The sequence below is a fragment of the Cyprinodon tularosa genome, unplaced genomic scaffold, assembly GCF_016077235.1.
Source record: "Cyprinodon tularosa strain WSP-4 unplaced genomic scaffold, ASM1607723v1 ctg893, whole genome shotgun sequence".
Taxonomy (NCBI): Eukaryota; Metazoa; Chordata; class Actinopteri; order Cyprinodontiformes; family Cyprinodontidae; genus Cyprinodon; species Cyprinodon tularosa.
The window spans coordinates 129146-145942 of record NW_024039666.1 but is presented as its reverse complement, the minus strand read 5'-3'; the positions used below and the strand labels follow the sequence as shown (position 1 = coordinate 145942).

Below are 16797 nucleotides of genomic sequence, written 5' to 3'. Positions count from 1 at the left end.
ACTAGAAAGCATTGTCAACCATTTATAACTTTTTTCAGGTGCTATTTTAGTCCTTTCTCTGACATTTAGGATGTTTTTTGTTTTATCAACCTACATTTAAATATATTAAGTAGGTTTATGTTTTACTCTCTTTAAACATGCTTGTTTTAAATGTGCCAAAAATGATTATCATCTCACTGTCTCTGGAAAAGATGCCACTTTGAGTCAAATCCTCAGGAATTAAATATTTATTTTTTGAAAATCTACCATTTTAGTTAATAACCTCATTGCTTTTCTGCTGTGTGTGCCTTTCCAGACCGCCTTCAAAATTATGTTGGGAAAGAGGAGGATTTCTCTGACCAGCAGCTCTGTGGACAGGAGAGGAATTCCAGTTTGGACCAAGAGGAACCAGAACCTCTGCAGATAAAAGAAGAGCAGAAAGAAGCAGAACATCCCTGGACAAAAGAGGAAACAATAGAGTTCCCCATAAGTGAGCAGGAAGAGCAGCTTGTTCTGAAGAAAGAGCCTGCAGATACAGAAGAGAAACCTTTCCAATGTTTGACATGGGGAGAAAACCTCCTAAAAAAAGAACATTTAATGGTTAATTTGAGAACTCAAACAGGTCAGAAGATGTATGAATGTATGTCTTGTGGAAAAAGCCTTACAAGGAAATCTAGTCTTGATAGACACATCAGAAATCACACAGGCGAGAAGCCTTTTTCCTGTACCATTTGTAACAAAAATTTTACTGAAAAGAGCAGTTTGACTACTCACATGAGAATTCACGCAGGTGAGAAACCTTATTCTTGTACAATTTGTAACAAGAATTTTACTGAAAGTAGTTTGACTTCTCACATGAGGATTCACACAGGTGAGAAGCCTTTCGAATGTCTGACCTGTGGAAAAAGCTTCACTCAAAAATGTGATCTTGATAGACACACGAGAATTCACACAGGTGAGAAACCTTTTGAATGTATGTCCTGTGGAGAAAGCTTCACTCAGAAATCTGATCTTGATAAACACATAAGAATTCATACAGGTGAGAAGCCTTTTTCCTGCACCATCTGTAACAAGAATTTTACTGTAAAAAGTAGTTTGACTTCTCACATCAGAACTCACACAGGTGAGAAACCTTTTTCCTGTACCATTTGTTACAAACATTTTACTGTAAAAAGTAGTTTGACTACTCACATGAGAATTCATACGGGTGAGAAACCTTTTGAATGTCTTTCCTGTGGAAAAAGCTTCACTCAGAAATCTGATCTTGATAAACACATCAGAATTCACACAGGTAAGAAGCCCCTTTCCTGTACAATTTGTAACATGAATTTTACTGAAAAAAGTTATTTGACTGCTCACATGAGTAATTCACACGGGTGAAAAGCCTTTTTCCTGCATGATTTGTGGCAAAAGTTTTCTCAAAAATATCTTTTGACTAGACACATGATAATTCACACAAGTGTTATATTGTAAACCTGGTTAAAAATATATATTTTTGAGACTTTTAACTGAATGATAAGCTATTGGTTGGATATATTCCAGAAACAGACTTTATTTGAGATGAAAATATCCTCAGATTAAAAGCAGTGGTGTCAAAAGTACACACTTGTTACTTAAGTAGAAGTATAGATACTTCAGTTTAAAAACACTCTGGTAAAAGTTGAAGTATCAACTTGACCTCTTTACTCAAGTAAACGTGAAAAAGTATATGCTCCAAAAACTCTTTAAATTATAAAAGTATAAAGTAACCTTTAAAAAAAAACAGCCAGATGCCACTATATGAATTTAAAGCTTAATTTTCCGACTATTTCAAAAAAATTATTTGAGATAGGGCCAAGGATGCTTGCTTCTGATGATTTCCTTTGGCGTCAGCACAAATTTAACGAATAGCCAAGCAATGAATGTTTGCGTTATGACTTATCCAATTACACTAGTTTTCACTAGACATGGGTGGAGCCAATGATCTGCATTGGATGGAGCAAATAAAATTAATATTTATAAACATTAAACCGAAGAGTAATGAGTAACTTAAAAAAATGTAAGGAATAGAAAGTACAGGTACTTGTGTGTGAAAATTTAATGAGTAGAAGTCAGAAGTAGGAAGAAAAATCAGTAATGGAGTAAAGTATAGATACCTAAAAAGTCGACTTAAGTACAGTAAGAAAGTATTTGTACTTTGTTACTTGACACCTCTGATGAAAATAAAAGCAAAGCTAGGACAGATTTAATGAGCTTTGCTCAGTGTTGCTGATGTTTTTGGAGGATTTTCTAAGAGATCAGCTGCAAATGATCAGAGTTTAGCTAATTCAGTGTCTTGTTGGCTTTCATTAGCAATGCATCAATCAGCCCTGCTACGTGTGTTGTTGAAACCAGGCCCACCAAAACTCCAACTGTTTTTGGCCCAGTGTTAGAGCTATGGTCAATAGATATTAGAATGAAGTAGATCATCTATAGAGGAGTCTCACATGAAGATTTGGGACATATATAAGTGTGTGTCAGTCTCAGAGTTAGTCAGCTACAAGCTAATTAATGTTGCAAAGTAGCTCCAGCCACCTTGAAAGGGGGTGCTGGGATTATGGGGTTAAACTACGGGACATCAAAGAACTCAGTTTAGAGGCTGGAGTCTGTAGTTCAGGTAAATTGAAGTCCTAAAATGATGAAACATGTTTGTTTAAAAAGATAAACAGGATTGATGATGTTGATGTTATTTTTACTGATCAGTTTGAACCTGCTTTAATTTGATAAAAAGCCTTTGTCTTAATAATGTATTAAAGAAATCTGACTCTCCTTTAGAAGTGTAAAGTTTCTGCTTTTTTTCTTTTTTTTTCCTTTGAACTAATTCTGATAGTTTTGTTCTTGACTCTGTAGATCAAAGGGTCATGGATTAGCGGACCGCGGGCAGGATCCAGACCCACCTCCTGGCTAATCTGGACCCAACCTGATTTAAAACATTTCTAAATTACCGCATGTTGTCTGATGGCAGTGTCTAACTTTACTTGCGCCGCTTCTCCTGTTAATACGGTAAAGCCCTCTGTAGCGTCCGAGACCAGGCTGCATGTGATACAAATTATCCAATGAGCTGCTGTCAGTCTGGGTTGCTGCTGCTGCTACTTGTAGATGCAACAGGCAAACTTCTGGCAAGCTAGGCGATGGGAAAGGAGAAAACTATAAGAGAAAGAGAGCAGAGAAAGTAGGGACTGCTGGAGCAGCTGTGGTGAACTGGTGACCACAATGTGAAATGGTGTGCTCAAAGGTGACCCTGCACATTTTCAGTATGTTTGGCTCAACCTGCTGCTGTGAAGCAGGATTCTCCACCACGAACAGAATCAAAAATTAATATCGACCCAGGCTCAAAAATGAGCACCTTGATATGTGCTTGAGAATGGCTCTTAATAAAGCTTGGTACCACTGTGCGATTTTTATTTTTCAATTTGTTGCACGCAGATACAGCTCACACTCTAATAATAATACTAATTATTCCAGTCTTGCGAGAATTTCTTCGATCGGGCTGACTTTCAGCCTGATCGTGCGTCATCGAGTGTACATGGGGTAACAAGGGGCTAATATTTTTAATAAAAACTCGTACAGTCTGAGTTCACAGCTCATGACACTGTGCAGCACGACGCTCTGATGCGACCTGCCTGCTCACACTGCACATCTAGAAACCACTTCGGACTCGGCTCCACAGTGAGATGGAACTAACCAAACTCTGACTCTTCTATCCAGACGAGTCAGAGTTTGGTCTAATGCGACCTGTCCCGCGACCTGTGGCTGCCTGTTATGACTCCAGTGCGCATGCGCGAATGACGTCATAAATGCTACTTACTTTGATATAACCTAACAGAATATCTTCAGAACGGCTCCAAATGACACAAAACTCATATGGGTGAGTAGAACATGATGTAATAACGTAAAATCAAGGGCCCAATGTAAAAAAAAAAAAAAAACGTTCCCCTTTAAGCTAACTAGAGCAGGCATCCCCAAACTCGGTCCTCAAGGCCCCCTGTCCTGCAGGTTTTAGAGGTTTCCTTCCTCTGCTTCAGCACAGCTGGTTATAATGATAGCAGCAGACCAAAAGCCTGTTAATCAGCTTTCAATTAAAATCAGCTGTGCTGGAGCAAGGAAACCTCTAAAACCTGCAGGACAGGGGGCCTTGAGGACCGAGTTTGGGGATGCCTGCACTAGCCTTGGCAATTTGTGCAATTTTGTGCTGAAAGTCCTAAAAAGAAAAGGCAGCGACGTATTTGGACAAAGACATGGCTGAGCAAACGTCGCTACTACGGTCTGTCAATTTTACAGAAGAACTCTTATTTCACTCATTGCATCCCCGCCATGCTTCTGTGTTTTCATCTGGGAGGAATAACAAGAGTCCTTGTTTACGCATGTCCACTGAGTCATTTGCCCATGACAGTCAACTCCCGACCTTACGATTCCTGATTGGGAATTGGTGGGGCTGATCGCCCCTTATTACCCCATGTACACTACATGACGCACGATCAGGCTGAAAGTCAGCCCGATCAAAAGACATTCTCTCATGACTGGGAAGTCGACTTGAAAGGGACAAAAAAATCACACAGTGCATGCCCAGCTTAAGCAATAAAAAAGAAAAAGAAAAACAGTCAGTTCAGGTGTTTTATAAAATATGTGAATCAGTAAATTGTCTATATACCAAACTGAACGACTTTTGTTCTCTACTTAAAAAAAAAAACGCTTAAGATTTTAAAATGAAAAAATGTTTTTTATTTAAAAAAATGCATAACATGGATGCATAAACACCTCATTTTATTTCAGTGTTAATTGCTGTTTAAAGAACAGATTACAATTAAAACTGTCTCCGTACATTCACTGGTTGTTGATTTTCTTTATTTGGACCCCGCTGATTTTTAATTGGTCACCCCTGGTGTAGGAGCCATTTGTCGTTTCCTGTGTTTATGGCCACCAGGGGGCGTATTTCAATTTGAGTTTTGATTGTTTGCTGGGGATGGGGTTATTTAAGGTCAACCATGATTCTGTTGTTCAGGTGTTGTTAATTAGAGGAAGCAACAGTTTTCTGCTGTGTTTGGTTTAGATCAGTGTCGAATTTATGTATTTATTTAAAGCTACAGTGTGTAATTTTCAGCAACATCTAATGTCCAGACTGCAGACCGCAGCAACATGAAAATCTCCCCCCCAACAGTACGGAGAGCGTTACGGGACAAAATGTCTTCCACGACGTCCGCATCACCTACCTTCTCAAGTGATGAGGTTTGTTTACATAGATAATTTTAATACTGCCATCTATTGTTCAGTACCGTCTCAGTTCATCTCTCTCAACTTGCCGTAGTTACTTTCGAGCGTAATGGGCGATCTCGCAATCGCTAGTTTGTTGGCTCTGCGCTGCCGTAGCGCAAAGATGTCTGCCTCCATGGCTGCGAGACCCGCTCCTATGTAATTATAAATAACGAATTTTAAGGCAACGCAAATATTAAGGTTAAGAGGCTGAGCTCGTAGATGATGATAAATAACATAGTTGTGTATAATATATTACATTTCTGACTGTATATCCCTGTAATTATTACACACTGTAGCTTTAAGACAATTAGTAAAAGCATCAATGATTGTTATGTTTATAACTGACTTTATTGCAAGCCGAAGTAAAGCTCGGCATGATAGTCTTTATTCAGCCCACGTAAAACCAACGCCTTCGGGAATAACAACTAATTGCCCAAAATATAGGATATTAGCTACCTACATTTAGGTAGAAAAACCGCCTCGTTTGGAAGATCCATGGATCCTTCTGCAATGTGGTTTCACAAGCTGCAAAGAATACGTCGCACCGAAGCAGGCTTTTGGGGCCGCCGGATGATGTGAGCACAAAAGGAGCAATCAGGACAGCTGGCTCCGGAACCAGGACTGCAGAGGTGTGATCAGAGATCTGGTGCCGGAACTGGAACTGCACAGGTGCGATCGACACCAGACGCTGGAGGCAGAACTGCATGGATTGAGCTTTTGGAGCCACTGAGATTTGTGGCAGCAAACATCCGGACCTAGATCACCAATGCCGGCCAACGCCTCATTGGGGTATGAGAGTCGGTGCTGATATCTATAAATAGATGTTCTATTTACCTGCTGCTATATTCTGCTGTGGATGTTTTTAATTATTGCAACCACTTCTAAATTGATGAACTGCAATAAAAACCTCATGGATTGTAAAAATGTGCTTTTTTTTTGGTTTCATATAAATTTAAATCTTTTTCCATGTTTTCTCTGATATTTTCAGCCAAACTAAAGCTGTAAAATAAATAGTTTAATGGCATTCATCTTCTGTCTTCTCCAGTCTTTCCTGTTGCTCCTCCGTCAGCATTAATCTTTTTGCTTTTTAGAGCCTGAGTTCAAATCTGGCCATTGGATAAATCCTCCTTTGATTGTTGGAGAACTTAGATTAGGAAATAATGTAGGTACGCATTCTGGCCCAGTTGGTTTGGCACCTGATAAAACAAGTGTTTCAGTTGCTATAACTGTGTGTCCAGAGCCGCTACAACCAAGCAACTAGAGGAATGAAGGATCTAACTATGGCTATGTTCACAATGCAGCCTCAAGGGAACCAGATCTGATTTTCTTTATTTAAAATCATGTCAAAACGAAAGTGCAGCTTCCCAGATGAAAATAAAATAATTGTGAAAGGGGTGGAGAGGTTTTTTGGTATAAAGGAAATATCCTGGGAACACATAAATAAGAGACTAGGGGCAGAAGGAACGCTAGAAGCCTTATTGCAAACAGACAAGAGTTTAAAGGATTTGTTAGAGAATTTAAAGATCTAGATATATGTATTCCGGAAATTTGGCTTAAACCAAATCTTGATTTTTTTTTATTTTATTTTTTTATAAAAGGATATGAAAGCATTAGGAGAGAGAGAGAGAGAGAGAGAGAACAAAGTGGATATGAGTAGGAGTATTGATGAAATAAATGTTTCTATATGTAATACTATCTTAGAAGCTGCTAATCAGGCTATAAGGAAAAAAGGTGGGGAAGGTAAAGAAGGTTGGTGCCCTGGTGGACATCAGAATGTAAAGAGGTTATCAAGAAACGAAATAAAGCTTTCAAATTATTAAATATCTGAATAACTACAAGAAATTGCAAGCAAATGTAAGAATAATTATTAAAGATGCAGAAAGAGATTATTGGAGGAGTTTCTGTAATTCAGTAGGGAGGGAGATGAACATATCTAAGGTGTGGGCAACAATTAAAAGGATGGGATTAAAACAGTGAGTGGTTATCCAATATTAAATGAAGGAGAGATAACAGCAGTTAGTGACAGGGGAAAGCTAAAATTTTAGTAAATGCATTTGTTAAAATTCATAGTTCTGAAAATATTAGTAAAGAAAGGGGGAAAAAAAGGAAGAGAAAAGACCATCTTAGAGAACAACAATTTATTATAGGAAATAGGAGATCCATTAAATATGTTGTTTACAATAAAAGACCTAAATAGGGCATTTAAAAAAATATCGGCTTCAGGAAAAGATCAAATTTATTATGTTATGATTAGGATTTTAGGTTAATCTTCTAAAAATATATTATCAGATATGTATGATAGAATATGGGAGAATGGTGAGTTGCCAAAGAGTTGGAAAGAAGCAGTGAGTGTTCCAATCAGGAAACCAGAGAAAGATGAGTCAAAACCAGGAAATTATCGGCCAATAACTTTAACATCCAACTTATGTAAAATAATGGAGAGAATGATAAATGAAAGAATAAAATATATGGAAAAGAAGGGACGTATATCATCTTATCAGAGTGGTTTCAGGAGAGGGAGAGATACAATGGATCCAGTTTTATGTTTAGAGCAGGAAATTAGGCTAAAGTGAATAAAAGAGTTTTGTTGCAGTATTTTTTGACTTTGAGAGAGCATATGATATGATGTGGAGGGAAGGGTTATTAATTAAAATTAGAAGAATGAGTATATACATATGGGTCATATGTTTAGATGGATTAAAAATTTTCTAAAAGAAATACTATTGTGAGAGTTTGAAAATAGAAAATGGAACGCCACAGCTTCCCAACCTATAGTTGGTCCGTTATTGTTTTCAGTGATAGTTAATGATATGTTTAAAGAAATAGAGGGTGGAATGGGATTCTCATTATTTGCAGATGATGGAGCAAAGTGGAAAAGAGGAAGAAATTTAGAATTTATTGTAAAGAAACTTCAGGAAGCAATTTCAGTTGTAGAAAAATGGTCATATAAATGGGGTTTTAAATTTTCAGTAGAGAAAACTAAAATAATGTTTTTTATAAGGAAAAGAGTTGATGAAACAATTAACTTTAAAATTATATGGTCAGAACTTGGAAAGAGTTAAACAACTTAAATTTCTTGGGATGTGGTTTGATGAAAGATTGACATGGGGTGTGCACATTAAGAAAATAATCTATAAATGTAGGAAGGTAATAAATATAATGAGGTGTTTAGTTGGAACAGAGTGGGGAGCTGATAGAAAAGTCTTAAAAGCGATTTATACTGGATTTATTAGGTCAGTATTGGACTATGGATGTATAGTTTATAACTCAGCAGCAGATACAAACCTCCATAAGTTAGATAGCATTCAACATCAGGCTTTAAGAATATGTACTGGCGCTTTTAGAACTTCTTCAACAGCAGCATTACAGGTTGAAATTGGAGAAATGCCTCTTAAAGTTAGAAGAGATCAATTATCTTTAACCTACCGGTCAAATTTACAGGGACAAAGGAAGGATCATCCAACATTAGAGCTGCTTAAACCTGGATGGGAAAAGGAAAAGAAACAAAGAGCTTTAGATGGGTACTAAACACTAAAGATAATGAAATTAATTTAAATCAGTTAGATATATGTCAGACAGTTCCATTAACAGCAATACCACCTTGGATGCTTCCTTGGTCTTTCATTATTAGGAAAGAAGAACAAGAATACATTTCAAATTATGAATAAATATATAGTACAAGAAAACTTCAATAAATATTATAACTATATACAAATATATACAGATGCATAAAAAATACGGCTAATAGGGCAGAGATTGCATTTATTATTCCACAGTTTCAAATTAACATAGGGAAAGGATTAGTGATGGAGTTTCAGTGTATAGAGGAGAAATGCTGTTCAATGGGTGGAAGAGGTAAGGCCATTAAAATCTATCATTTGCTCAGATTCTAGTTCGTCATTAGTCAGTTTGCAAAATAATCAGTCAGACAGTAGACCAGATATATTAACTGAAATGCAACAAACACTTTACAGAATAAATATGATGGGGATAGTAAATTTTGTTTGGGTTCCAGCACATAACGAGATAAAAGGAAATGAGATGGCAAACAGGATGGCTAAGGAGAGTACCAATAAGTTAAGGGTAGATATTAATGTTAGTTTTAGTAAAACAAAAATAAAGGGTATAATTAAACAAAAACAAAAGAAAGGTGGCAAAAGTTATGGGAGGAAGAAAAGAAAGGAAGGTGGCTCTATAAAATCCAAAAGAGAAACTTGACATTGTTGATTAACTGCCAAAGGAATCGGGAAGCAGAGGATATCAGGTTATATTTCAGTTTTTGAAACACATTAAATAGTTTAACAAGATATAGTTTGTTTGTTTTTTTTTTGCCATGTGGCCCACACTCCTTACCAGCTGGTGGTGGTAATGCTCACCTAACATTTTTTCCAACCGTTATAAAAATTTCAACAAGAAGAAGAAGGTTTCTATGGAAAATGTGGGAAAGAAACTCAAATAAAATGCTGTAACTGTGGTGGGGAACATACTGCTGCATATCGGGGCTGTGAAGTAGGCAAAAGGTCTGAGGAAATAAAAAAATTGAAATTTGAGCTCGGAATTACTTACGCTGAAGCTGCAAAAAGGATCCCATCTCAGTTAGAAAAAAAAAAATCAACAGTTCAACACATGGCAAATTCAAAACCTCTGGACTCACTAATTGTTAAAAAAATATTTTTTTCTTTTCATGTTCGAAGTGATCAATTGTGATCAAGCTAAATAATAGTGAAAACTGCTGAAAATTATCTGGAAGTGAAAGATTTAAACTGGGAAATGGTTGAAAGGATGATGGGAGGACCATCAGAAACTGGCAGAGTGACGATAACTTAAGGATAAATTAAAATTATGAGGGCAAATGTGATTAAGTATTTATTATGTTGGGTTAAGTTAACACTTTTTTGTTTCTGGGGTGAGTCGTTTCCTGTTTCCTTGCTAAACTCCATATCAGTTGGTGGCGGTAATGCACTTTTCACTAGTTTGCCAACCGCCAGAAAACCTCATAAGAAGAAGAAGAAGGTTTCAAGGCCTGCAGAAATCCCCAGCCTAGTAAGGTCTGTTCAGATTCAATGTCTTGCTTAACAAGTAAAATCTGAAACCCATCAAGATCTTTTAGATGAAGTTAGTTATTTGTTATATGGTATAAAGCAACAAAAACAAAAAATAAGTGTTCAATTTACATGGGTTTCAGCACATAAAGGAATCGTAGGTAATGAAAAAGTAGAAAAGTTGGCTAAAAAAGCAGTTAAAGCAAGAGAAATTGAATATGATGTCCCATTATGTAGAGTAGAAATAAAAGTAATTATTAAAGATAAAATAAATAATATATGGCAGGAGAGATGGAATTTAGAAGAAAGAGGAATGCATTTACATAAAATACAGAAGGAGGTAATTATAAGAAATCCTAGTATAATGAATAGGAGAGAGGAAGTATGGATAAACAGGTTGAGGATTGGGCATATTAGTTTAAATAGTGGTTTTAAAATGATAGGGAAACATCCATCAGGTGATTGTTCTTATTGTGGGGAAACAGAAGGAGTAGAACATGTGTTCATTTACTGTAGAAAATATAAAAAAGAGAGGAAAGAGCTGGAAAGGGTAATGGGGAGTTCAGTGAATATGGTTAATTTATTAGGGAAGCATCAATCACATGATAAAGTTGAAGCACTTATTAAGTATTTTAAGACACAAAATTAGATGAGACGATTTAGTATTTATGTGTGTGAGTTTTTAAGATTTGAAGATATATAGGAATTTTTTTCTTTTTCTGAATTACTTCTCTATCCAGTTGATGGCGGTAATAAACATAGTCTGTAAACTGCCATAAAACACCATAGAAGAAGATGCTGGACATCCTAAAGGACATAGACAAGGTTAAGCTGAGGTCTGTGAAAAGGTTTTTCTCACACTTTCAACAGGGCTTTTTTATATATATATGTATAAACTTTAATTGTGACTCTATTAAATTGTTCTTCTTTTTGCATTTAAAGCTGATTAGAGGAAGCTGTGGTCAAAATGAAGTCCAAAGAGCTGTCCTACTCAGCAGGTCGCATCACTGAAGCTCTTAATCCTACGTTCACCCATCAGTTCCAAAAAAACTAGCAGACAGGAAGGAAGCGACAAAGAAGATTGGAAGGTGGCCGTCCCAGACATAGATGTCCATAATAAAGGCTAGATGTCTTACGGCGGAGTCTCAAACGTCATCACCGGCGGCCATCTTGCCTCAGGCAGGCTTTCTGTTGTGCTCTGTGGTTCCTAATGTAAGGTGAGTGATCAGCAAGAACACAAATACTCTTACCTCACTGAATTCTTGATGGATTTACAAACAGTTTGGTTTCTTACAAACATTATGAACGTGGCTATAATTCTAGATGCTTGAACATGTCGAAATTGCAGATTTTCTTGTCGAAAAATGACTTAATCGCGCAGCATAGTTGTGCATCACGGCTACTTGCGCAAGTTATCAAGGCTGAGATTATTAGTCAATTATATAGGTTTTACTGACACCAATAACGATTGTATGACAATTAATCTTTGGTGTAAATTACAATCTTTTTGGATGTGGTTGTAGTTATTAGTTGGCTAATAACAATAATCTGAGTGTTGTTGTATTTTCATTATTAGCCTAACGTTAGCTGGCTAATAACAAGAAGCTGCGAAGTGAGACCTAACGTTAGTAAGTTAGCAGCTAACGTTACAGTTTAGCTAGCTGCTAACGTTAACCAGCAACTTTACATCAGTGGAAGAGGCAGAATTTAACATGATTTCCAATCGATTTGGTTTGTCAACACATCTTACATTATGTTACAGGAATTTGCTGGGTTTATTAAAAGGAAGATGCCAGACTTTTGCTATGACATAATAGTATTACAAGATTGTTGTTGACTCAAAGCTTTTATAAGTTTGTATTAGTTTCATTTGGACAACTTAAAGATGGTGTTATGCCAAACATTTTCAACTTTCCAGCTCATCTTCAAAGGGCATGTGTATCATTGAAATGTAATCACATATTGATATACCAATCTTATACACCGTGAATTGTTGTTGGTCACTTTTGTTTTTGTTGCTGCAGGTTATATAATGTGTAAGCAGGAGGAGAAGATCTTCCATCCCCGTTTGCTGACATTCCTGCGCTAGTACATGACCACAGCTACCTTCCTGTCCGCTTTGATGGCCTTGTGGACAACGGTCTCTTGTACATTATACAGAAGCTCAATAAAACCATCCTTTTCAAAGGGCATTAGCCAAGCTATGTTTTTTGGGTCATTTTTTAAATCTCTGTCTTCCATGTGTATACCATCACAGTAGTGTAGGTGGGGATTTCAACATGCTACATCTATATATACTTGTGAAGGGGACTATTGTACCAATTTTAATAGCAAATAAATGTCACTTTTATAATGGTTTAAAAATAGGAACTTTTGTGTAATTACCCCTGATATATAATCCGAATAGTCTACATGAAACTTCAAAGTGTTACCTTTAATTTGAAACCTGGATTATGCTTCTACACCAAGAGGTTGCCACACAATAAGCCTTTTTTGTCAGTATTTCATATTTTATTATAACAATAATATTCATATTATAAAAGTATGTATGTAAATATAAATAAATTAGGACTGTGAAATAATTAATCACACCCAAATAAAAGTGTTTATTTATATATGTATATATATATATATATATATATATATATATATATATATATATATATATATATATATATATATATATATATATATATATATATATATATATACACATACATATATATATATATATATGTATACACATATTTATATACACATATTTATATATATATATATAGATATCTATAGATATATCTATATATCATGTTGCCATTCAGTACACTGAGTTTTAATAACATATATTGATTTAACATAAATACCTTGTGCATGTGTATATTTATTGCACCTGTATGTTCTATTCAATGTTCTTTTCATATGAAATTCCATGGTTATAATTATTCATAAGTGTACAGTATCATAACTACATGTCTGACTTTTGTTTAACAAACCAAACAGTTTGAGAATCGTTAGACAATTGAGGAAGTTATGGTTATTTAAGTACATGCGCCTTTAAAACACAATGTTACGAATGAGCGACCTGCCTGCGGTCTGACAACCGGCGTGCGTGGAGATTGTTCGATCAGAGATTGTTTGGCGAGTAATACGTTGAATTTAAAGGTGGTTTTAGCATAATCTGGTTTGTGAGTGGATCAAGACAATGGCTGGTTGTAGTGGGGGGTGTTCGGAAGATGAAAATATGGATACAGGATGGTCTATGGTAGAAAATAGAAGAGAGGGAAGAGATAAAATTAAAAAGGGATTAAATGTTGGAAAAAAGATCTCTTGAGGATGAAGAAGAACCAATTGAGACAAGAAAGAAAATAATGATGTCATATTGAAACTTAAGGCTGGACAGGATATGAGTGCAGTAAGTCCTATCACCTTATCGAATGGACTAAAGAAAGTTGTTGGAGACGTGGAGTTAGCTAAAATCCTGAGGGATGGAAGCTTACTTATCATTTGTAAAAATGCAGAACAAAAGAACAAGGCCCTAAAATTACAAATGGTGTGTAAAAGGGAAGTGATAGAAAGAAAGGTAGTTGGGGAGAAAAGAGGAGTGAAAGGAGTAATATCAGGGATTCCGGTAGGAGAAAACTTGGAGGAGCTAAAGAAAACAATAAGAGGAGGAGAGATTATAGGCATCAAACGTTTGCAGGCTTTTAGGAATGGGGAGAAAATGGACAGTGCATCTGTTCTTCTGGATTTCAAAGGTAGAGTTCTGCCTGATAAAGTGATGGTTGGCTACATGAGTTTCAATGTAAGAGCTTATATACCACCACCTCTAAGATGTTACAAATGTCAAAGATATGGACATACTGCAAATGTTTGCAAAGGGAAACAGAGGTGTGGTAGATGTGGAGGTGAACATCCTTATGGTGAGTTTGGAGATAATCCTGTTAAATGCTGTAACTGTGGTGGAAATCATAGTGCAGCGTATGCAGGGTGCATGATAAGAAAAGAAGCAGCTGAAATCCAAAAAGTTAAAACTGATAAGAGAATTACTTATGCTGAAGCAGTGAAAGAAGTTAAAAAGAATGAAAATGATCCGAAAATAAATTATGAAAGGAAAAGGATGGCAGACAATAATCAGTGTAATGTTACATTAGAAAAGTTGATTCCTTTTCTTGCATACATTATAAACTGTTCAGAGCAAGCAAAAACTAAAACCGAAAAAATAAAAATTATAGTTAAGGCAGCAACAAAGTTTTTTAGTGTCAAAAACTTGTCTTGGGAAAAAATTCATGATGAGCTCAGGCATGGGGAAGGATCTCTGGAAAATGAGGCCTCTCAAATCATCACATAATTCTAATATTACAATGGAACGCTCGCAGTTTATTAGCAAATGGTCAGGAATTTAAAGGCTTCATTAAAAATTTAAACAAAAAACCAGATATAATATGCATTCAGGAAACATGGCTCAAGCCATCATTGCAGTTTAGTATTCATGGTTACTCAATATTACGTAAAGATAGAACAAGTGGGAATGGAGGAGGATGTGCCATATTTATAAAAGAAAAAGTTAAATTCATTCAGCTCCAAATAATATCAGATTTAGAATTTATTGCAGTAGAAATTTGGACAAATGAAGGGAATCTTAAAATTGTAAATTATTACAATCCTTGTAAAAAAAATAGAAAAGATAAAACTTGAAACAATATTAGAACACTGGAGAGGGAAAATAGTTTGGTGTGGGGACTTCAATGCACATAGCACTTTATGGGGAGATCAAGATGATTATAATGGAGGAATTTTAGAAGAGATCATTGAAGAAAAAGAATTGGTAGTTTTAAATAACGGGGTAGGTACTTGGGTAGACTTGGTAAGAGGTAAGGAATCGGCTATTGATCTGACTTTAGTTTCTCAATCTATTGCTAATAATTGTAGTTGGAAAGTATGTAAAGAAAACACAATGGGGAGTGATCATTATCCGGTTTTTACAAGGATAGGAATAGATATAGAGGAAGATCAGGTAGAAATTGAGGGGAGGTGGAAATTTGGGAAAGCAAACTGGGATAGGTTTAAAATAATGTGTGAGATTAATATGAAAAATGTAGATATAAGTAAACCAATAAATGAATAAAATTTAGAAATTAGTAATTCTATTATTAACTCAGCCAAAATATTTATTCCTAGAAGTAATGGTATAAAAAAAAAGAAAATAGTACCTTGGTGGACACCAGAATGTTCATTTGCAATTAAACAGCGGAATAAGGCTTTTAAAACACGTAAGAAAACAATTTGCTTCCAAAATCTAGTTAATTATAAAAGGAAACAGGCAGAAGTTAGGAAAACTATAAGAAATGCTAAACGGGATTATTGGAGGAAATATTGTGAGTCTTTGGGGAAAAATACTGCTTTAGATAGAGTATGGAATACTATTAGGAAAATGTCAGGGAATTCAAAAGAATATTCTTTCCCAGTAATTAAAGATAATGGAAATATTATAATAGACAATACGAATAAAGTTGAAATATTAGTTAAAGGTTTTGCTAAGATACATAGTACAGAAAATTTAAATAATAAAGAAAAAAGAGGGCGTGAAATGACATTAAAGAGAAATATTGCATTGGTCAATGATGAAGAAGATTGTGAGGATTCTATTAATATGAAGTTTTCCTTGTTAGAATTAAATAAAGCATTGAAGAATTCTAGTAAATCTACTCCTGGGAAAGATCAAATTAGTTATAGTATGTTAAATAATCTTAGTGATGTGAGTAAAGAAATATTATTAGAATTATATAATAAGGTGTGGGAGGAAGGGATATTACCTGATATATGGAAAGAAGCCATCATTATACCAATTTGCAAACCTGGTAAAGATCCTAATTTAGCTGAGAGTTACAGGCCAATAGCTCTAACGTCATGTATGGGTAAAGTCATGGAAAAAATGGTAAATAACAGATTAATTTATTTTTTAGAATCTAAAGAAAAGATTAAATGTTATCAATTTGGATTTAGAAAAGGCAGAAGTACAATAGATCCTGCATTATGTCTAGAACATGAAATTAGACGGGCTCAGGTAAATAAGGAGAGTGTGTTAGCAGTCTTTCTTGATGTGGAAAAGGCTTATGATATGTTATGGAAAGAAGGGCTATTGATTAAAATAAAACGAATAGGTATAAGAGGTAAAATATATAGATGGATAAAAAGTTTTTTAACTGAAAGAAGTATTAGAGTAAAAATAGGTGGGGTAATAAGTTCAAAATATCAAGTTGAAAATGGCACTCCCCAAGGTAGTATAGTAAGTCCTATTCTATTTAGTATAATGATTAATGATATTTTTAGTAGTATAGATAAATCCTTTGGTGTCTCATTGTTTGCAGATGATGGTATTATTTGGAAGAGGGGGAAAAATATAGAGTTTGTAAATAGAAAACTACAAGAAGCATTGCAGAATGTAGAAGCTTGGGCTTTAGATTGGGGTTTTAGATTCTCAACATCTAAGTCTAAATGTGTTGCTTTT

General features: G+C 35.4%; 1 protein-coding gene across 1 annotated transcript; it reads left to right on the top strand.

The window, feature by feature from the left end:
• Positions 1-268: 268 nt before the first annotated feature.
• Positions 269-2019, top strand: LOC119775779 (gastrula zinc finger protein XlCGF8.2DB-like). Its single transcript, XM_038273860.1, has one exon. It carries the CDS (start codon positions 577-579, stop codon positions 1357-1359), a length of 783 nt encoding a protein of 260 aa, XP_038129788.1. The 5' UTR covers positions 269-576; the 3' UTR covers positions 1360-2019.
• Positions 2020-16797: the final 14778 nt, after the last annotated feature.